The 22,922-nt window shown below is 41.0% G+C and overlaps 2 protein-coding genes across 2 annotated transcripts; both read left to right on the forward strand.

Annotated features, from left to right (window-relative positions):
- Positions 1-7,532: 7,532 nt before the first annotated feature.
- On the forward strand, positions 7,533-12,114 carry LOC307034912 (extracellular calcium-sensing receptor-like; the record flags this gene model as incomplete). Its single annotated transcript, XM_079673836.1, has 7 exons — positions 7,533-7,811; positions 7,899-8,188; positions 8,786-9,081; positions 10,153-10,358; positions 10,476-10,697; positions 11,010-11,133; positions 11,210-12,114. The coding sequence occupies exons 1-7, from the start codon at positions 7,551-7,553 to the stop codon at positions 12,112-12,114; spliced, it is 2,304 nt and encodes a 767-aa protein (XP_079529962.1). The 5' UTR covers positions 7,533-7,550.
- A 1,080-nt stretch (positions 12,115-13,194) lies between these two features.
- Positions 13,195-18,065, forward strand: olfcu1 (olfactory receptor C family, u1; the record flags this gene model as incomplete). Its single annotated transcript, XM_079673837.1, has 11 exons — positions 13,195-13,457; positions 13,636-13,981; positions 14,094-14,246; positions 14,330-14,530; positions 14,695-15,285; positions 15,389-15,519; positions 15,663-15,759; positions 15,931-16,054; positions 16,154-16,626; positions 16,721-16,801; positions 17,715-18,065. The coding sequence occupies 11 exons, from the start codon at positions 13,195-13,197 to the stop codon at positions 18,063-18,065; spliced, it is 2,811 nt and encodes a 936-aa protein (XP_079529963.1).
- Positions 18,066-22,922: the final 4,857 nt, after the last annotated feature.

Genomic DNA, 22,922 nt, shown 5'->3' on the forward strand with positions numbered 1-22,922 from the left:
CGCCAACAGAGGATGCATTTCAACAAAGAGCAATGTTTCAGACAGCGATGGTGTCACAGCCCGAACCCAAACACTTGTTATGGAGTCCTGTTGGCAAGGGGTGGATTGTCAGAGATGGGGTCATTAAACCAGTGCTATTTACAAAACCCCCATCTCCTACAGAAGTGAGAGACATTACTCGCTTGTATTGCAAATATGCAAAGTATGGAGAGAGTGGAAAGTGCCAGTGCCTCTCTGTTGGCCTTCCCTGTACGGGGTTCTGCACCTGCTGTGCAGAATGTCAACATGTGTCCCCTAACGTTTCTGAGGAACCTGACATTTAACATTATATTCTAGTATCTATATACTTGACCTCTCACTGAATTATTTGATGAATTGTATACTGTACTTTGAATTAAGGTTCCAGTTTCAATAAAACCTGTACTATTTACACCTATATTTTAGAGGCTTGCAATTTAGAACTAATACACTTTATTGTATTGGGTTACTCTTATTCTGACTATTTGGTGATGTAGTTCAGCCACCTGGTATTTCCCTCTCCAAATGTAATGACCATCAGAGTGAGCATTCTTAACTTATAGGCTATTATGCCACTTATCCCCCATTCGGAATTTGACTGTCTCAGAGAAGAGGTAGGCCTATGTCTAAAGAAATCTCATTTGCAATAGAACTGTACCAGATATTTCCATACAACTACTGGTTAGTGTTCAATAGCACCCTAGACAATTCAGTAATGGTATATATTTTAGGGATTTCTGTTTTTTTGATAGATGAGAGAAAAGTGATTGAGTCCTATGTTCCTATCACCAAAAAGTACAATTTCCGTCTAAACTAAAGCTAAGTTTACAGGACTATAATTCAGTATTTGTTTAGTTAAATAATTGTCTGACTCTTTGTTGATGTAGGACAGCCACCTGGTTCATACCTCAGCAAATCTGAAGAGGAAAAGAGTTGTCATTCGGAAGTTATTGGCTTTTTTGTCACCTTTCCCACATTCGGCCTGGTCTAATTTGGCTTTTTTTCAGGGATTGGGGTAGTTCTAAAGAACAACCCCAAAAACATTTTTTCCCCCAAAATAAAATTTGACAACAATCAATTTCATTAATGGGAGACCCTAAAGATAAGAAAAATCATTGTTGTCATTTGTTCTACCTCGGGTAGGGGTATCTGGAAAACTAAAGCCTTTTTTGAGGACTTGCTGCTGTACTATAGTAGCTAATAAAAAACAATAATACAAAAAATATATATTACTAATAACGTTATTGTGAAATTAAAACAGAATGGTAAAAGAATAGTTTCCGGTCTATTCTGAGGCCTGGGCTGCAGTCGAATAGTCCATTAGCTTAGGAACCTTCCCTAACCGAGTGAAATGACCCGGAAGTCCCTAAGTGGCAGCCATGATAAGTGCCGTTCGAATTCTCTAGAATGATAGGAAAGGAGGTTAAACTTCCTTTATAACCTCCTTTAGCTTAGGAACCACTGGACCTCCCTAACCGAAAGGAGAGGAGAAAATGCTGCCCCACAATGCCTTGCAGCCGCAGCATTTGACGTCACACAACAGTCGTCCGTTCACGGACACAAACGATTATGATGGAGAAATTATATCATGAAAGTTACGGTGCATATTAAGCATTTTAAAACGTATGTGGTAAGTTGCCAAAGTGCTTTGTTTTTTTAACGTTCATCAGTATTATAGTCAAAAAGAGAAATATGACCGTTATGGCTTTTTCTGTCTTTGGTTTCCTGTTTTATTTTCAAAAGTGTTCACCTCCTGTCTTGCCTGTTGCTTTCTGTCTGTTTTTCCTACCTGATTACCCGATTGTGTTCACCTGGTGCCCCTGTTTTCTCCTCCCTCCTCACCTGTCTCTTGTTTGTTTGATTACTCCTGTGAGCATTTAGGTTCTGTGTTTTCTGTTAGTCTTTGTAAGTTTCTTGTGGATCTTGACTGTGTTCACGGGGAAGAGTTCTGTTTTGTTTCCATTTTGACCTTGGATTAAAGGTGTTTTTTCTGTGAAATCCGCGTTTGGGCCCTGCCTGCTTCGCTCAACCCTGACAGAAGGAACTCACCAAATATGGGCCCAGCAGATCCTTTTGAGCAGGATTTATTTAATTTTTCTGCTCGGATAAGTGGAGGGGAGCGTCCAGATGGCAATGGAGAGACCAGGTTTGGTTAAATTCTTATCTGGTTGGATTTTGGACTTCCTCTCAGTGTGTGATTCCAGGCTAGCAGCCCGAGCCCCAAGAGCCATGGTTCCGGCCCCAGTTCTGGCCCACACAGCCATGGTTTCAGCCCCAGTTCTGGCCCCTGCAGCCATGGTTCGAGCCCCAGTTCTGGCCCCAGCAGCTATGGTTCCGGCCCCAGTTCCGGCCCCAGCAACCATGGTTCCAGCTCCAGTTCCGACTCCAGTACCGGCCCCAGCAGCGTTGATTCTGTCTCACGTTCCGGCTTTCCGGCCCACTCCAGTCCCTTGGGTTCTGTCGGTGTTCCGACCCACTCCAGCTCCCCGTGTCCTGTTGAAGGTCCCTCCGTCACCTGTTCCGCCGGGGGTCCTGCCGACATGTCCTGTTCCGCTGAGGGTCCTGCCAACTTCGCGTCCAGTATGGTTGGGGGTCCCGCCGACTACTGCTCCGCCGGATTTCCTCCCAGCACCATGTCCTTTCCCGTTGGGGGTCCCGCCAACTGCTCTCCTGCCGGGGGTCCTGCCAACCCTGTGTCCTGTCCCGTTGGGGGTCCCGCCGACTACTCTTCTGCCAGGGGTCCTGCCAGCCCTATGTCCTGTGGCGTTGGAGGCTCCGCTGGGGGTCCTGCCAACCCTTTGTCCTTTCCCGTTGGAGGTCCCGCCGACTACTCTCCTGCCGGGGGTCCTGCCAGCCCTATGTCCTGTGTCGTTGGAGGTTCCGCTGGGGGTCCTGCCAACCCTGTGTCCTGTCCTGTTGGAGGTCCTGCCGACTGCTCTCCTGCCGGGGGTCCTGCCAATCCTATGTCCTGTTCCTCTGGGGGTCCCGCAATCAACTCTTCTTCCGGGGGTCCTGCCAACCCCTTGTCCTGTTCCGTTGGAGACCCCGCCATCACTTGTCTCGCCGGGGGTCCTGCCAACTCCTGGTCCTCTTACATGGGGGATCCTGCCAAAGCCTGTCCCACTGGCTCTGGTTCCTGTTCAGCCGACACCGGGTCCTGCCCGGCCTCCGGAGCTGTCTGGTCTTCGCCCTCGAGCCCGCCCCCCTGAGAGCCACGGTCTTTGCCCTCGAGCCCGGCCCCCTGAGAGCCGCTGCCTTCGCCCTCATGCTCGGCCCCCTGATTTCGCCCGCTGTGGCCTTCGCCCCACCTTGGACTCTGCCTTGCCCCCGAGCCGTCCGCCCGAGTCCCCCACCTTGGACTCTGCCTTGCCCCCGGGCCGTCCGCCCGAGTTCCTTTAAATGCCGCCGACATGGACCGATGCGGTGCTTCCCTGAGCGTCAAATACCGCCGCCGATGGGAATACATTGCAATCAGTTGAAAGCTTTTTGCGTCCGTTTATGAAGCTGAAGGAGACTCGGCGTGTCACAACTGCACGCCATAGGACCCTGACCAAGCGTCGCTCCTGGAAGTTCAGGGATTGAGACTGTGTTTGATTATTCACATTATTAATAGTCAAAACACATTTCACACGAGCCGTCCGTAGACTTCACCTATACAATTGTTTGTCGTTGTGATTGGTTAAACCAAATATTCATGGGCCTTTATGGGGTCAGTCGTCTTAGGTCTTTTGGGGCGAGCAGAGAAATTATTCTGTTCTTTACATCTGTGATCTTGTCTATTCTGCAGTACTGCAATACTACCTGGTACAAATGTTTGTCAGCAGCTTTAAAATCAAAACTGCTCCACCTGTTAAAAATCTGCTCAAAGATTGTTGGTCAACCCTGTCAGAGGCTCTATGACTCAGCCTATCATAACAACCTAGTGAGGCTGTCCAACAACATCTTCTCTGACCCAAACCATGTTCTGAACAGTGAATATGAACTGCTGCCATCTAATCGGAGATACAGGGTCCCACGTTTCAATAAAGTCAGACTGAAGCACTCCTTTGTGCATCAATCAATCCTCACAGTAAATACAGAGCTAAATCCCAGATCAAATGCACGCTGAAGGCACTTTGAGCATGTTTTCTCTCACTGATTGTGCTGTCATGTTAAATGTTTGTTGTTTGTGTTTCATGTATTGTGTCTGGATACTTGTCTGTTGATGTTGGACATGGAGCTGCTGTGACGCAAGTCAAATTTCAGACTTGTTCTGACAAATAAAGTATTTTCGTATCGTAGTATGTACACTACAATTTGTCCTTGCCGGAAGTCCTGCCTGGCTGCTTATTTGTTCCTTATTTAGCCTGGTTTTTCCAGTTGTTTTGAATGTTCCCAAAAGTGTGATGGGAAGTAAAGAACTATGTTTAGAGAGAGGTGTGTTGAAAGAAGAACTGTAACAGTGTAACAGAGAAACAAAGTAGTTTGGGAATACTGTAGATCAAGTGAGAGGTGTTGCATCTATCTTACCTCAGTGTGTGAAACTGGCGGTCAGTGAGCCTTTGGCCCTGCAGTCGGGAAGGGATATTGTGATTGGAGGGCTGTTCCCTCAGCAAACCCTGGCTCACACCTAGTGGGTAAGTTTGAGGATACTGATGATATCTTATACAGCCCCATGTTGATGCTTTTGGTTACAAATCAGACTCTAAAAACAATGATTTGTCCTTGTTCAGGCCTGTTTTAGGTAAAACAACCTCTGTTAAAGAGGCAACTTATGAAAACTATAAAGGTGCAGCTGAAAAGCCTTCACTGGTTCAGAGGATCTGCACAGCACAACAAATAGCATTGTTCTGAAACCACTAATCAATGGTCACAAGAATCTCAGCCAAGATGTTTGCTTTAAAAAAAACAAAACCATAAAGCTTAAAAAGATGGGGAACAATGAGCAAAACAAGATTATTTCTAATCATCCACCCACCTCCTTTTCTAAAAATAATATACTGATCCTAGAAAAACATAAAACATGTACAGTATATTGGCCATTTAACCCTTCTCTTGCGTTTCGGGTCAAAAGTGACTGAATGACTTTTATTTTAATCATAAATATTGTGTTTTTCATCCAATTGCCTCAATACCTTATGTTATCCTCCACACTAGGCCTCTGAACAAATACACTTGATGATCACCACTTGCATTGAATTTTGAGTGATTTAGTCAACAGTGAAACACCCTTGACGTTTTCAGTCAGATTTAACAGCCATAGAAAAATGAATGAGTGTATTATGTTCATCCTGCAGATGGAAAACATCTATATGCACACACACACACACACACACACACACACACACACACACACACACACACACACACACACACACACACACACACACACACACACACACATTACGGGAACCTCTCCCTTTCTCGTGCTGTATGATACAATGTATCATACCTTCTCACAGGTGTGAGCTCTGTGCCCCTCGAGAAACACAAACCTCTCTCTTTCTCGCGCTAAATGCACCTCCCTTACTGTCTCTCAAGCAGTTATATTTGTGCCTTGCACACATTTGACTCATTGACACAATGAGAAGGCAACCGATTAGGCGATTTTCTGTACGAGCGGCTCTGGACACATTTTTGAACCAGATGAAGAGGAGATTGAACCAGATGAAGAGGAGATAGAGGAAGATGTCTCAGAAATGGAAGACAACAGCGATCCAGACTATGAGCCTACAACAGACCAGGAAGAGGCACCTGAGGGAGAGGCCCCTGATACAGAGGCCCCTGAGGGAGAGGAGCCTTAGATAGAGGCCCCTGAGGGAGAGGAGCCTGAGGTGACATTCCACAATTTTGCATTGCCAACTATGTGCGTGAACACACGTGAACACACATGAACACATGTGAATACACACACACACACACACACACACACACACACACACACACACACACACACACACACACACACACACACACACACACACACACACATGTTCTGTTATGGTATATTTCTCTTTCAATAAATATTCATTGAAGAAAACAGTATCAGTGTCTTATTTTATATTCATCACAGTGAATGCTGAACTTTGAACTTGATGGGCCCACCGGTGGGTCCGGACCATGACATGAAACACTGGCTTGCTTGTATCAAATCAATACAACCCATACATCATTGGAACGGGAAGAATCTCAGCTATAACACCAACTAAATCATTTCCATCTCCAGTAAAGACAGCCTACATGGCAAGCATTTTATAATATACAGCAATGTAAAATAAGCACTATCTTTGAACCTACTTCCAAAAATAATATGAAATTCACCCCTGGTGTCATTCTGTCTGTCATCCCTTAATTTTACTTGCTTTGACTGTTCAAATGAGATGTCAACCATCAAAATTGGATAAGGGGTTCCAGAGATATCACTGTGCAAAACACACCAGTCAATTTTGACCGAAAATAGCATATGACCTAACGCAAGAGAAGGGTTAAGGACATGTCTGGCTTGTCAGGGCAAGTTCTGCTGTGATGGCTTTAGATTAGGGTATTTGGGCATCCATCCAAACAGCATGACTTTCTCAATGATGATTATTTGATGAAAAGTTACATATAAAATAAAATAAATACATCTTGTCAGCGCTGGGCATGGGCATGCTCTCTCTTTAATAGCAAAGTGACGTATGGTAGAAGGAGGGAAGCGCCTGAAAAACGTTATAAACCAGTGAGAACACACAGTACAGTTTGTCCACTTGACGACAGGTGATGATGGAGATGTCTCTTCTTGGTCTGATACTGTCTATAGCTTTGTGTGAGCTGAAGTCAGTTCTTGTTTTGAATATTTTTGGGGATGGTGTGAAACAAGCGGCTGGGCTTACAGGGGATAGGACTGCTGCTGTGCTTAGCACTAATGCTTCATCTGTGACATGTAAGCTACAAGGTACCACTCGTCAACCTGCATTCTCTATGGACGGTGACTATGTCATTGGGGGTGTTTTCTCCATACACTCCAACATGCACACTGCGAAGCATAACTACACCACCATGCCCGAGCCACTAAGCTGTGCAGGGAGGTTAGTACAGGGAGATTGTGGCTAGACTGTGGGCATATACAGTATATTGATGTGTATATTGTGAATTTGTGTTGCAATGTACTGTGTTGTATGTACAAACTTAACAAATAATAATCATTTATAAATCTTTAAGTTTTTTACATAATGTGGATTTATTTTTTCTATTTCATAAAAGGTAATAGTTTAACTGATGTATACTAACAATGTTTTGAATGGAGAAATGTGAAAATTGTGATTTATTGGACCATTGAATCAATTCATCAAAGTTATTGTGAATATTGGATATATAATAATATAAAGTGTTTGGGTTTTTGACAGATGCAATTCCCATAAAGCCTACAGAGATGCTATTGGTTATTATCCAGGCCATATAATTTCATTCATCTTGTAGTCTATCACGTATTATTTTCAAATCTTTAAGGTTGAACATTAACACCGATCTCTGTGTGCAGCATCAACCCCCGTGAACTGCGCTTCTCACGTGCAATGGTCTTCGCCATCGAGCAGATTAACAACAGCACGGAGCTGCTTCCGGGGATCAAGCTTGGTTATGAGATCTATGACTCATGTGCCTCGGTGTCCGTGGCGGTGCATGTTGCATTCCAGCTTTCTGGGGGACTGGACCCGGTGTTTAACACCGGCGACAAATGTTTGCAGTCTGGTATGGTGATGGCTGTCGTTGGGGAGTCTGGGTCCACGCCTTCCATCAGTGTGTCGCGCATCATTGGGCCCTTCAACATACCCCAAGTAAATATTAAGAATTGATTGCAAACTGTGTTTGAGTCCATTACTTGTTTTGCCTCTGTCCCGTTAAATAACTGTTGTTTTCTTTAGGTGAGCCACTTTGCCACGTGTGCATGCCTGTCTGATAAGCAGCAGTACCCGAGTTTCTTCAGAACAATCCCGAGTGATCAATTCCAGGCTGACGCGCTGGCCAAGCTGGTAAAACACTTTGGCTGGACTTGGATAGGTGCTGTCCGGTCGGATTCGGACTATGGCAACAATGGCATGGCATCTTTCCTGCATGCAGCACGTAAAGAGGGGATCTGTGTGGAATACTCAGAGTCTTTCTTTCGGACCCACCCACGTAGCCGGATCCAGAGAGTAGCTGACGTTATCCGCAGGTTTCTATATCACTGATTTGGTTCACTGTGCTGACACTGACCTTCTGCACAGAAAACCAAAACAAGTTCTTTAACCCTTATGTTGTGTTCGGGTCTCCCGTGACCCGTTTCAAGTTAAAATGATATAATAACTACCCTCTAGTTTTTTGTATCGGAACAAGGCTTCATGATATCCTCCACAATAGCTATATAAACACTACAAACCTGACTTTGACAATTGTAGCCAAGTCTGAAGGTCTCTAAAAAAAAAGTGTATAATTTGGTATTCAGGTCCAGGAAGACCCAGCAGAATTGTTTTGGGTGATTCGGGGTCAAATTTGGCCCAATTAAGATTCATTTTTTTGAGTGTTTTGGACTGAGATAAATCATGGGTCAAATTTTACCCGCGAACACCATAAACGGTAACAGCTTTCGAACACAACACAAGGGTTAAGTGATGGAACATGTTTTTATTACAACAGGAAATGTCCCAATTTATCTGTTTATCATCTCTCATGTTTTGTTTTTCTTCATACTTATGACTTATATTGTTATAAAAGACAATATTAGTCTTATATTATAACTATTATTTGTATATGTCATTGAATGTCCCTACAGGTCAACGGCTAAGGTTGTTGTGGCATTTATTTCCCCTGGAGATATGAGAATTCTGCTGGAGGAGCTGTCAATCAAGCCTTCCCCACCTCGCCAGTGGATAGGTAGTGAGTCCTGGGTAACCGACCGAGACATGCTGAGGTTCAGCTTCTGTTCTGGAGCCATCGGATTTGGCATTGAAAAATCCATCATCCCAGGTCTGAGGGACTTCTTGCTGGATCTGTCTCCCTCTAAAGTGGCTGACTCCCCATTGCTCACCATGTTCTGGGAGGAAGCATTCAACTGCAGGCTGGTAAAAAGTGAGAAAGTTGTGCCAATATTAAACATACATGACACTCACAATAGTGTCTTGATTGTATTATTATTTTTTATTTTCTGTCTAAAAGTGAACCTCCCTGAATGTATCAAACTATTAAAGACCAAACCCCAGATTTTGACTGAAAGGGAAATCTAATATTTGTAATGACATACATGAGACGGACATAAGGTGCATCTCAGTGATTGATCTCACATTGTGATGTTCAAGTCATGTTTATTAACAATGCTGTCTAATATATTGTAAACAACATACATTATTCTACTTAAGCTATTATGCAGTGATTCTGTGACTGTTTATTTTTTTAGTTGAAAGCAATTTATTCCTCAATGCACAACAATTTAGGGAAAGTCTCCCTTCAAAAATGGTGATCAAATAAATGCTGAAAAAATATGCTTATCTAAAACATATAGTGCAGAGTTAAAATTATGCAAAAAATATATAAATTGCGGAATATATTTGTTGACAGGTTACAGTCATTGTAAAATAAAGAAGATGAACTGTAAAAAGGAATGTAGTAAATGTATGCTTTATGAGAAGTAATATATACACGGTATATGTACATACATAGGTGAGTTAAAGTACAAGTATTTAAATATAGAGGGAGAGTATCAAAGTCCTGACTTCAAGAGTTCAGCAGTCTTATTGTGTGTTAAATCAAGCTGTGTAGGCCTGTTAGTGTGTTACCGTCTACCAGACAGCAGAGGACAGAAAGTGTATTTCTAGTGTGATAAGGGTCTCTGATTATCCTGTACTGCTGGTTCTAGTGTCCATCATGCATCATTTTGACAGGGCAAGTCAGTTTTAAATAAAAGGAATACATATTTTGCCTAATTCAATTGTAAGTATTTGTCTGATGACTGATTTGTGTGAGCTGCTAAAATAAACTAATAACGTGAAAAACAGATAGACATGTCCGCAAAACAGTGATTTGAAATGTGATGTAAATCCTGCAATACTTGTTGGGCAGGTTAAATAACACAATACACACATAAGAATGAATGAATGTAATCATCATGGCTAAAAACACCTCCCTCTGTCTGTGTGTTTTTAGGTGAAGCCACGGACAGGAGTGTGTGTGATGGAACTGAAGATATAAAGACGCTCCAGAGCTCATACACTGACACATCTCAACTTCGAATCACTAACATGGCGTACAAGGCTGTCTATGCAATAGCGCATGCCATTCATAACGCAGTGTGTCAGAAAACTGATTCTACTACACAGTGTGATAAATTCACTAAGCTAGAGGCCAAAGAGGTCAGTAAAAATAATGATGTTCTTTTAAGCTGCACGTCTATACTATCAAATGAATGCTCTTTTTATTTTAAATGATCTCTTTATCCCCTTCACTGTCTTCCTTTACTTCATCCCTAGGTTCTTAATCAGCTGAAAAAGGTACATTTTTCCCAAAATGGTTATGATGTGTCATTTGATGCCAACGGGGATCCTGTGGCCACATATGAGCTGGTAAACTGGCAAAGAAATGAGAGGGGCAGCATTGAGTTGGTGACTGTGGGGCAATACGATTCATCACTGCCGGTGGGCCAGGAGTTCCTTATCAACAGGAACCTCACCTGGATGGAGGGTGGCACACAGGTGAGGGGCCCCAAAGCAATAGTTTAACATACTACATTTTCATATCATATAAAAGGGTATGATGTCTCATACCTCGGTACCTCTTTAGAATTCCAATGTTACGAATAATGAGAGAGTATTTTTAACATGAAATTTACGTTTTATTGTTTAAAATACATGTTTAGCCTACTTACTTTTTTTTTTTTTTTAACAAAAGACAAATGTAAAAGACACAAAGAAAAACATTGTGTTGAAAAAAACATGAATCGATCCTTTTATAGTTATAGCTTCAGAGCACACCTGTCTACATGTGAGTTAATTTGTATGTGACAGGTGCCTGTGTCAGTGTGCACTGACAGCTGTCCTTCAGGAACTCGTAAAGTGCTTCAGAAAGGAAAACCCATCTGCTGTTATGACTGTACACCGTGTCCCGAGGGAGAGATTAGCAATGCTACAGGTATTTGTTTTTCTAATGTATGTTTACAACATAAAATATAAATTCCAACTGCTTAAAGCTCTTTTCTTTTTTTCAGATTCCTTTGATTGTTTCCCTTGCCCCAAGGAATTCTGGCCTAATGCAGAGAGAGATACGTGTCTTCTCAAACCTGTAGAGTTTCTTTCCTTCAACGAGCCCCTTGGAATCGTCTTGGCTGCTTTTTCAATCGGTGGTGCCTGTCTCACCATTATAACAGCGGCTGTGTTCTATCGTCACAGGAGCTCACCAATTGTCAGGGCCAACAACTCTGAGCTGAGCTTCTTGCTGCTCTTCTCCCTGTCTCTATGTTTCTTATGTTCATTAACGTTCATTGGAGCACCCTCGGAGTGGTCCTGCATGCTGCGCCACACAGCGTTTGGGATCACATTCGTCCTCTGCATGTCTTGTGTTCTTGGAAAAACTATAGTAGTTCTGACGGCCTTCAGAGCTACACTACCAGGTAGTAATTTGATGAAATGGTTTGGGCCTTCACAGCAAAGATTGACTGTAGTGTCTTTTACGTTTATTCAAGTTTTGATATGTACTATTTGGTTAGTTCTTAGTCCCCCCTTTCCGATGAAAAACCTCACGACATACAAGGAGAGAATCATCCTGGAGTGTGCATTAGGATCAGCTTTGGGGTTCTGGGCTGTACTTGGGTATATAGGCTTACTGGCTGTCTTTTGCTTTGTGTTAGCTGTCCTAGCTCGGAAACTACCTAATAACTTTAATGAAGCCAAGCTTATCACATTCAGCATGTTGATATTCTGTGCAGTCTGGATCACATTTATCCCAGCATATGTCAGCTCTCCTGGGAAATTTACTGTGGCTGTGGAAATATTTGCCATTCTGGCCTCCAGTTTTGGACTAATTACGTGTATATTCGCTCCAAAATGTTTTATTATTTTATTTAAGCCAGAGAAAAACACCAAGAAACATTTAATGAGCAGGGAAAAAATGTAGATGGCTTTTAAAAGCTTTTACTTTAGACATTCAACATATTCTTTCATTGTTTGTTCAAATATTCATATTGGAGTTTCTTTTATGCTCAATATTGTAGACATTTTAATGTCATTTTGTGAATTTACTAATAGCCTATTACCTAAATACATTTCTATCCATTGCATTAAATATAAAATAAAGTGAATAAATAAAGCCAACATTCAGACCATGTGTGGTACTTAACTGACATTTGAAAAACATATTAAATACAGCATGGTTGAAATGCTATAACGTTTATTGCCATCGCATAAAATGAAACATCCCTTACTGTAGTTCACAAATCCTTCAGCAAGTTGTTAAAATCTGTTTTGAATTTCCAAAAATTGAAAAGGTCATTTAGTTTGAAAAATAAAAACACACACAGTTAACTGATTGAATAATCCAATTTTTTTTTTTTAAATAACCATTTTCATAGAGGGCAACTTTAGGGACACAGCACACTAACTGAAACACCAAAAATGCTCGGCTGTGAATTAGCCATAAGCATACACACCATTATAACATGCACATTAGCTTTACAATATGATGTAGCCACCCGTAAGTGTTAGGTTTGGGTTTGATTAATCTAAAATATTCTGTAATTTCTGAATCAACAATTTCTGGCAACAATTAAAATAAAATGCCATTGATCAAAAGGAATTTCATTAAGTACATTTTTATATCATCCTTTAATGTATTATAAATATATATTATACATAATATGTATATTATCAAAGGTAACCTGGAATTGTTCCAGTCTTAGTAATAGACACCTTTCAAATGAGCCGTCCATAGTCCTCACCTGAGGACGTGTTTCATTGTGATTGGTTGGACTGAAGATGACTCATGATCTATGAAAGCATATTAGCAAAACAGTTGTTATATGCTTAATTCGCCTTTCAGATAATTGTTATAGACCATTGTCTCCTGCACGCATATGCAGCCTTTATGGGGTCAGTATGTACACTACAATTTGCCCTTGCCGGAGCTCCTGCCTGGCTGCTTGTTTGCTCCTTATTCAGCCTGGTTTTTCCAGTTATTTTTAATGTTCCCAAATGTGTGATGGGAAGTAAAGAGCTATGTTTAGAGAGAGGTGTGTTGAAAGAAGAAGAGACTGTAACAGAGAAACAAAGAAGTTTGGGAATAGATCAAGTGAGAGGTGTTGCTTCTATCTTACCTCAGTGTGTGAAACTGGCGGACAGTGAGCCTTTGGCCCTGCAGTCGGGAGGGGATGTTGTGATTGGAGGGCTGTTCCCTCTGCATTTTGTGGCTCCTAAGCAGCAGAACAGCTACCACAGCAAACCTCAGCTCACACCTTGCAAGGGGTAAGTGTGGGGATACTGAAGATATATTATACAGCCCCATAGATGTTATCCATTTTTTTTTAAAATATTTTCATTTAACTGTGGTAGCATCGCTATATTGCTCTGACACTGTTATACTGTCTTTTCCTATGGCATGATGAATTACATGGATTGCACCAAACTTTTCAAATCGTTGCAGCTTTGATCATAGAGCTTTCCGCTGGATGATGACCATGGTCTTTGCAGTGGAGGAAATTAATCGTAATACCAGCCTGTTACCAGGTGTTAAACTAGGCTACCGGATAATGGACAGCTGTGACCATGTACACACCAGCCTGCGAGCTCTTATGTCTTTAGTCAGTCACTCTAAAGCGTGGATGGGAGAGTTGAAACAAATGGTAAAAACTGAAAAAATATTGGATAAGCCAAAGGAAACTTTGCCCTCATGTCTGGTGGATTACCCCGTACCTGCTGTGATTGGCCTTGCATCTTCTACCCCAGCAAGAGCTGTAGCTCATACACTCGGTCCTTTCAATATCCCACTGGTAAGAAAGGAAAGAAACATTCACAGTACTTTTTTTTTGCATGAGCTGTACTCAAATTAATACTGTTTTTTGTTTCGGTTTTCTCTTATCTTACTACATTGTATCTCAATAGGTGAGCTTTTTTGCCACCTGTACTTGTCTTACTAACAAGGACTCATACCCGTCATTCTTGCGGACTGTACCTAGTGATCTCTTTCAAGTTAGAGGTCTTGTTCAGCTGGTCACCTTCCTCAACTGGCTCTGGGTAGGCACAATTGGCACCACGGTGAGATAAAACCTTTTTTTCTCCCATTTCAGTCAATCAAAAACACTTCAATTATTAACAAAACGTTTCTCTATATATTTCAGGATGACTACAGTCAATATGGCATCCAAGCATTTTCTAGTCAGTTTAAAAAACAGGGTGGGTGTGTGGCATTTCATCTGATTATCCCAAAATCACCCTCTGTGACTGAGTTACAAGACATTGCCAACAAGCTGCAGAGTTCAACTGCACAGGTAGTGGTGGTCTTTGCAACAGAGGGACAGCTGCTGGATCTGTTCTTAGAGGTTAGTCCTCTAAACTCCAATTATTGTATCTGCATAGGCCAATATTTATATGATGTATTTTTCAGATTTAAAATAATAAGAGTATTAGGAATATTAAAATAATGTGTGTGATCATGATCATATTTGCTTTCTCATCACATTTGTAAATGTGTTTTATTTTCCAGCTGGCTGAGAGAAATGTGACAGGGATTCAGTGGGTAGCTAGTGAAGCCTGGGTCACAGCTAGCCTGCTGACCTCTCCCCACTTCCACCCTCTCCTAGAAGGCACACTGGGATTCTCCTTCCCTGGAGTCATGATACCTGACTTGGAAGAGTTCCTGTTGAATGTCCGTCCCTCTCCCAAACCGGGACATGAATTTGTCAATATGTTCTGGGAAGAGCTGTTTGGCTGCAGGCTAGAGTTTAGAGGGGAAGGCTCTAAAGAAAGGGAAGCAGACACTGTGAATAATGTGGAATTGGATGCTTTTGGTTACAAATCAGATTCTCGAAACAATTCCTTGTCCTTGGCCAGGCCTGTTATAGGAAAAACAACCTCTGTTAACGGGTCAACTTATGAAAATTACAAAGGTGCTGCTGAAAAGCCTCTATGCACTGGTTCAGAGGATCTGAGGTTCACTGAAAGCAGTTATAATGACGTATCTAAGGTCAGAATATCATATAATGTATATAAAGCTGTATATGCCATCGCCCATGCTCTGCACACTTTACTGAAGTCTGATTCTGCAGGACATAGCAAGTCATTTACTTCTAGTCAGGTGCGTTAAACCATTACATAATATATTTATATCAATCATTTATTTAAATAATGTCATTCTCTAATGTATTATTTGTTTGTTTTCTCTTTCCTTTCTCTCACAGTTGCTGCAACATCTGAAGAAAGTTAATTTCACCAACCAGTTTGAGGAGAAGGTATATTTTGACTCAAATGGTGAGCCGGTACCTCTCTATGACATCATTAACTGGCAGAAAGACAGCGAGGGTAAAATAAGGTGGAATACAAATCGAGATTGAGTATATTTATATCTATATTTATATTTGTTGTGTCTATCTAAGCATGTACCTGTAACTGGGTAATCATAGTGTACCATTGTTGGGACTGGTTGCATTTAAAACATTTTTATGCTGTATTTAGATTTGTCAAAGTGGGAAGCTATGACGGTTCGGCTCTATACAGACAACAATTGCAGATAGATCACAGCACCATTGTCTGGACCGAAGGACAGTCACAGGTGGGTCATACATCACTTAAAATGTTTTTACCGGATATACAATTTCAAGTATTACCTGATGATTAAAATGATTGTAATTTTTCTTCAGTGAAAAACTCTTGGTTCTATTGAAGCATCTAGTCTGAAGCAAAGCAATTATTGTTGTGTAATTTGGCACCTTTATCTGTTTAGGTTCCTATATCTCAGTGCAGTGCTCCCTGCCTCCCTGGCACCAGGCAGGCCAGACGTTTAGGAGAGCCACACTGCTGTTTTGATTGTTTGCCCTGTGCAGATGGAGAGTTCAGCAACCAGACTGGTATCCCAAAAATGTACCAGGACATGTTTGATGGATGCAAAGATGTAGAATTAAGTTTTTTGTGCATTTATACAGTTTCCACTTTCTGTATCTCCATAGGATCCACTGAATGCACAAAATGCCCCGAATATCATTGGCCAGACAAAGAAAAGGTGAAATGTGTGGCCGGGGTTGAAGAATTCCTGTCTTTCCACGACGCCATGGGTATCATTTTGGTTGCACTTACACTGCTGGGTGTTGTCCTGACAACTATCGTCACTGTTGTCTTTCACCGTTTCCGTACCTCACCGATTGTGAAAGCAAACAACTCAGAAATCAGTTTCCTGCTTCTTCTGTCACTCAAGCTCTGCTTCTTGTGTTCCTTGGTGTTTATTGGACAGCCCTCTGTTTGGACATGTAGACTCCGCCAGGCAACATTTGCGATTAGTTTTGTCCTCTGTCTGTCTTGTCTCCTTGTTAAGACCATTGTGGTTCTCTTGGCCTTCCGGGCTAATGAACATGCTTCCAGGGCTCTCAAGCTGTTTGGTCCCTGTCAACAGAGGTCTCTGATCATCTGCACTATACTTCCTCAGGTAGGAGGGCGTTAGAACCGATGTATGACCTCAATTTGTGACTTGTTTTTTGTTTGTTTTTACAGAATTTATAATATTTTCACCTTGCCCTCAGGTTTGTCTGTGTGCTGGTTGTCTTTTTGGCGCACCTTCCTTCCCATTCAAGAACCCAAACTACCAAGCCTCAACTGGAAAAGTAAGAATTACAGTGTGCAAAAGTGATATATTTGATACTATACTATTAGTAGTCCCTTAACCAGTTTAGCCCAGAGCCTGTTTTTCAGGTCTCAGGCTCGAAAATGACATTCCCAGAACAAATGACCATATATTCCCTTCTAAAAGGGTTAAATTAATCATATTTTTTCTCAAAGTAATGATAAACCTGTGAGTTGGATGTAGAAGAGTCATAATCAATATAGATGTTTTTTATTTAAAAAAAAATTCAGATTGAACAAATTAAAAAACTGTAAATTATAGTGTCCGTCCAAAGATAATTCTTTACTTATAGTGAAAACTACCCTTGGATGATGGTAAGGTAGACTAAAAGCTTTAGGAATCCAAAGTACAACATATAAAAAGTACCCTGTATCAAGATTGATGCAAAACAAGTGACATTTGACCTTTTTAGACAGGTTTAGCAAAAACAAACTCCACCTCTGAGGTGATTTGGGTTAAAATGGGGGTTTTACCGTTTCTCTGGAACCCATTGGTCGATTTAGGTGATTGACATCTCTTTCTGACCGTTAAAGCCAATAGAATCGAAGGGGAATCTCCCCACTCACACATGGTAAAACAAAAAGGTGGGGGCTTCGTGCACACAGTTTTGCACCAGAGTGAAGCTGTCTCTAGGTCTGACTTCTAGAAACGGAAACGCTGGTTTATTGCTCATGGATTATCAGAAATCATTTCAAAGGGACACAGACACATTGGATTAACCTATGGATTAACTTCAGCAGCGTTTTTTTTGTTTTAATGCCATTGAAGACCACTTTTGATCAGACTACGACACAGATGAGCCATGTTAGCGTTTTTAGCTACCTAGCGCCATATATTTTGATTTGTCATTCCACGTAATTTAATTGTCTCCCTGTATTGTTGAACATATTTAGATCATTGTGGAATGTAAGGAGCCATGGCCCCCTGGATTTTATCTGGTCCTGGGCTACATTGGTTTTCTGGCCTTCATCTGCCTTCTCCTGGCGTTTCTCGCACGCAAGCTTCCCGATAGCTTCAATGAGGCGAAGCTCATCACTTTCAGCATGCTGATCTTCTGTGCCGTTTGGATTTCTTTCATCCCAGCTTATGTCAGCTCTCCTGGGAAGCTCACTGTGGCTGTGGAAGTCTTTGCTATATTAGCGTCCAGTTTTGGACTGTTACTTTGTATTTTTTTCCCCAAATGTTATATAATTTTATTGCAGCCTCAAAGAAACACAAAAAAAGGCATGACTGGAAGAACTTAACAGTTATGTCGTAATTGGTCATTTTAAAGAAACAGAAGCACAACCTTTTTAATTTAAAAATATAAAAATAAATGTGATAATAAATAAAAACTGTTTGAATAATTGAAAGTGAAATAAAATAAATTGCCACATGTAACAAGTTTACATTTTTTTTTAAAACATGCTTCAGGTAGGGACTACTTGACACTGTCACTTGATTCGCCTTACACTTGATTGGGTGACGGGTCATGATCATGATCATGAAGCCACTTCACAAACTACAGACCTATCTCTTTACTTCCCCAATTTTCAAAAACACTAGAACAAGTATTCAACTACAGACTGGACGCGTTCATAGAAAAGCACAAATTAATCACGGACAGTCAATACGGATTCAGATCAAACAGATCAACATCACTGGCAATTATGGAATCAATCGAGGATATCACAGATGCCCTTGAACACAACAAATATGCAGTAGGGATTTTTATAGATATTAAAAAAGCTTTTGACACAATCAACCATGACATCCTACTATATACATTAGAAAGGTATGGTATCAGGGGTATAGTTTTGGACTGGATTAAAAGCTATTTAAGCAATAGATAGCAGTATGTGAAGTTGGCAAATGAATGTTCTTCATGTTTGGACATTGCTTGTGGTGTCCCCCAGGGGTCAGTGTCGGGTCCTAAATTATTTATACTGTACATCAGGGGTCGGCAAAAGGCGGACCGCTGTCCGGATCCGGACCCAGACGCCGACCTATACGGACCCGGACCTATAATCAATACATTAATAGGGGATTTCAATTTTGACGGGACGATTCTATTTTAACCGCCGCCGACAGGGGGCGAAAGAGACGACTGAGCGATACAGGGAGAGAAACACAGAAGATGAGATGAGAGCGTGACAGAGAGAAGCGGAGAGGTAAGTGAGTGAAGAGAATAATTAGCGATACAGGGAGAGAAGACGGAGAGGAGAGTGAACAGGCGTGTTAGCGGCAGACAGGGAGAGACAAATAATTACACATGGCGCTCTCCAAGAAGAGGAAAGTGGACAGTGAGAACAGAGCTTTTAACCCTGAGTGGACGGACTCATTCACGTTCATCCTGCTCACTGGGAGCACATAACCAGTGTGTCTCATTTGTTCAAAGACCGCGGTGCTCATTAAAAGTGCCAAAACACAAATTGTTTGACCAAACATTCCCTCTCAAGTCAGAACTGAGGTCACAAAAAATAAGCAGTCTCAGAGCCCAATATGATCAGTCGACCAGGATCAAAATTAAATCTAAATATCGTTCCAGGGCAGGCTAACCGAGGCTAACCAATGAGCACCTGCATGTGTGTATGAGAATGGCCCTGACACAATTTCAGACCAGATTTACAAACTCCGGGCAAGACAAGCTCAAGCTCAATTCTCGCACTGAATAAAAAAAAAGTGAGTGAGGGTCTGCAATATAAGAGGGAAAGAAAGAGAAACTTTAAAACTGTTCAATTGTTATGATGTGTAAAGACAGATATTGTTCTATAATCGTCTGAAACTGTTACGTCATAATGTGAAACGGTTAACAAAGAAAAAGGGAAACTCAAGCTGCTGCTACACTTTATTTTATTTATCAAAAATTAAGCACTTTTAAGATGCACATATTTTCAAAAGCTATTTTATTTATTTTTTCTATTTTATTTTTAAATGCAGCCCGAGAGGAACATTCAATATATCCACAGTATTTACTGTATATCTGTATAGTTCAATGTTAATTGACAATAAATATTGTTGTTTTTGAACAGTCAGTTGTTGACTACATGCAGACGTTGATAAAGCTACAGGCTACTTCAATATATATCACACTAATTCATAAAGCAAGTTAGACATTTTGATGTTCCGAACCTTTGCATGGGGACATTTTCTCTAACTGGACCTCGTTGAATTGTAGTTGAATACCCCTGCTGTACATCAATGACATCTGTAGAGCATCCAATGTACTGAGGCTAGTTTGGTTTGCTGATGATACAAATATATTCTGTTCTGGGGAGAATTTAGAACAGCTAGTGGAGAACATAGAAAATGAAATGCACAAATTAAAAACATGGTTAGACAAAAATAAACTTTACTTGAGTAAAACAAAATTAATGCTGTTCGGTAAACATAGAACAAAAACACAAATGGAAAAAAATAGATGGGGTTGAAATGGGTCCATGAAATTAAATGTATTGGGGGTAATAATTGATGACACAATAAGTTGGAAATTACACACAAAACATATACAATCAAAGCTGTCAAGAAGCATTTCCATACTAAACAAAGTAAAACAAGTTCTACATTGGAAATCACTTCACATTCTCTACTGTTCACTAGTCTTACCATATCTGAATTACTGTGCTGAAATCTGGGGCAACAACTACAAAAGTTCTATACATGCAGTATCTATTCTACAAAGCCATACGGATCATTCACAATGCCAAATATCTTGATCACACTAACAAATTATTCCTGCAGTCAAAATTGTTAAAATGTACAGACCTGGCATAATTCCAAATGGCACAAATCATGTTTAAGGCAAATAATAACGTTTTACCAGGAAACATCCAAAAAGTATTCACTCAACGAGTGGGGGATATATAGTTCAAGGAGACAATTTCAATTCGAAATTCATAGGGTCCGTACAACCACAATAACTTTTTGTATCTCAGCCTGTGGAGTGAGACTATGGAACAGTGTGAATGTGGAGTTAAAGCAATGTCCAAATATTAACCAGTTCAAGAGGAAATACAGAGAAATTATTTTCTCGAGGTACAGGGATGGGGAAGGTGTTTGACTATGTGTATGTGTATATGTGTGAAAATGTAGGTGTGTATATATGCATATATGTATATATGTGTATGTATGTATATGTGTATGTACATATGTGTATATGTATATAGGTCAATCAACAGGTGAAGCAGATTAATAATAATAAAAACAATAATAATTAATAATAATGATAATTATTGCATATTATAGATTATCAAATCAAATCAAATCAGGTTTTATTTGTATAGCACATTTTAAAAACGATTTTTGGTCGAGCCAAAATGCTGTACATGCAAATAATTAAAAAAAAAAAGTGTACGTATATTGAAAAATGAGTATCTCCCCTGTATAAAGCCTGTTTGTTCCTCAGAAATTATTTCTGGTAGGAATACATCCAGCCGTCATGCAAGGACCTTAGCCAGTATTTTGACATCAACATTAAGGAGACTGAGCGGCCTATAAGAGCTACAAAGAGTCGTGTCCTTATCCTTTTTTAAGAGGAGAGCTATTGAAGTCTGCATCAAGGTGGGTGGAAGTGAGCCATTACCAAACGATTCATTGTACATGGCAAAAAGCAGAGGGGCCAACTTAGAATCACATTTTTTTAAGAATTCGGCCTTTCCGCTCTGCATTGACCTGATAGGTTGCATAACCTCATCAAGAGTGAGAGGGAAATCAAGGTCATCCCACAACCTCAGGTGGAACTGAGGAAATCGTCAATTCTTCCAAAAACTGAGTCATATTGGTGGTGTCTGATGGCATCTCCGACTTATACGAGCTAGAGTAAAAACTTTTAAAGGCATCATTAATCTGTGCTGGGTCAGAGGTCAAGTTGTTAGAGGAGTCTAGAATTTGAGAAATTAATCAGGAGGCTGCTTTGCGTTTTAATTGGTGCGCGAGCAATCGACTAGCCTTAAAGGCATGTTCATAGTATTCCCCTTGAGTGCAGTAGCAAACGCTATGCGTCTTGAGTAGATAGAAGATTGCATTTAGAATGGAGATTCAGGCGCTGTTTATAAAGATCTGGGGACGGGGTCGAAGCATATTGGCGGTCTAACTCAAGTATCGCCTTAGAGAGCTCGTCCAGCATAGCTTTACAGGTCCTGTTAAAATGTGAGGCATAAGAGATTATTTGCCCTCTGAGGTAGGCCTTGAGCGACTCCCATAAGAGAGAGTGGGAGGTGGAACTCGTCTTATTAGAAAACAGAAAGTCATCGATGGTAGTGGAGATTGTACTACAAAACTTGGCACCAGAGAGCAGAAGTGAATTGAATCTCCACCGTGAAGGTGTACGAGGTTGAGTAGACAGAGATATGTCCAGAATTAAAGGACCATGGTCAGAGATGATGATTGGTAAATATTCTGAAGAGGTAACCTTGGGTAGCAATTTATGGTCAATGAAAAAATAGTCAATGCGAGAAAAATAATTATGTACATGAGAGAAAAAGGAGTAATCATGAGACTGAGGATTATTATTTCTCCAGGGGCCGGCAAGGCCATTCAGCGACATAAACTCAGAAAATGACCTTGCCATAGAGGACGGAGAGAACGTGGTGGGAGAAGAGCGGTCTAAAGATGGGTCAATAGCACAGTTTAAGTCCCCTCCCAGTATTAAACGGTGAGTGTTAGACATGGGATTTTGCTCAGCAAGCTGTTAGAGAATGCAGCATTATCAGAATTGGGAGCATATACATTCACCAATACAACAGGAGTTTGCCAAATCATACCAGTAATAATTCAATACCTCCCATTTCTGTCAGAAGAAATGTTAGTGGTGGAAAAATGTATCCTCTTATTTATGAGGATTGCAACACCTCTGGCTTTGGAGTCAAAATATGAGTGGAAGACCTGACTATAATTTTGATTTTTTTAGCCTATGGTGGTCTTTGATGCGCAAGTGTGTCTCCTGTAAAAAAACGACATCTAAATGTAACTTTCTGAGGTGAGAAAAAAACTCTTGACCTTTTGACAGGGCTGTTCATAGCCTTTACATTCCAGGACAAGAATGTTGTGGAGTTGGGTCTATCTGGAGTCACACCATTGTTTGCCATCTATGCCATACAAACTGGAAAGTGCAGTGGCCCAGG

This window comes from Notothenia rossii, assembly GCF_949606895.1.
Source record: "Notothenia rossii genome assembly, chromosome: 4".
NCBI lineage: Eukaryota > Metazoa > Chordata > Actinopteri > Perciformes > Nototheniidae > Notothenia > Notothenia rossii.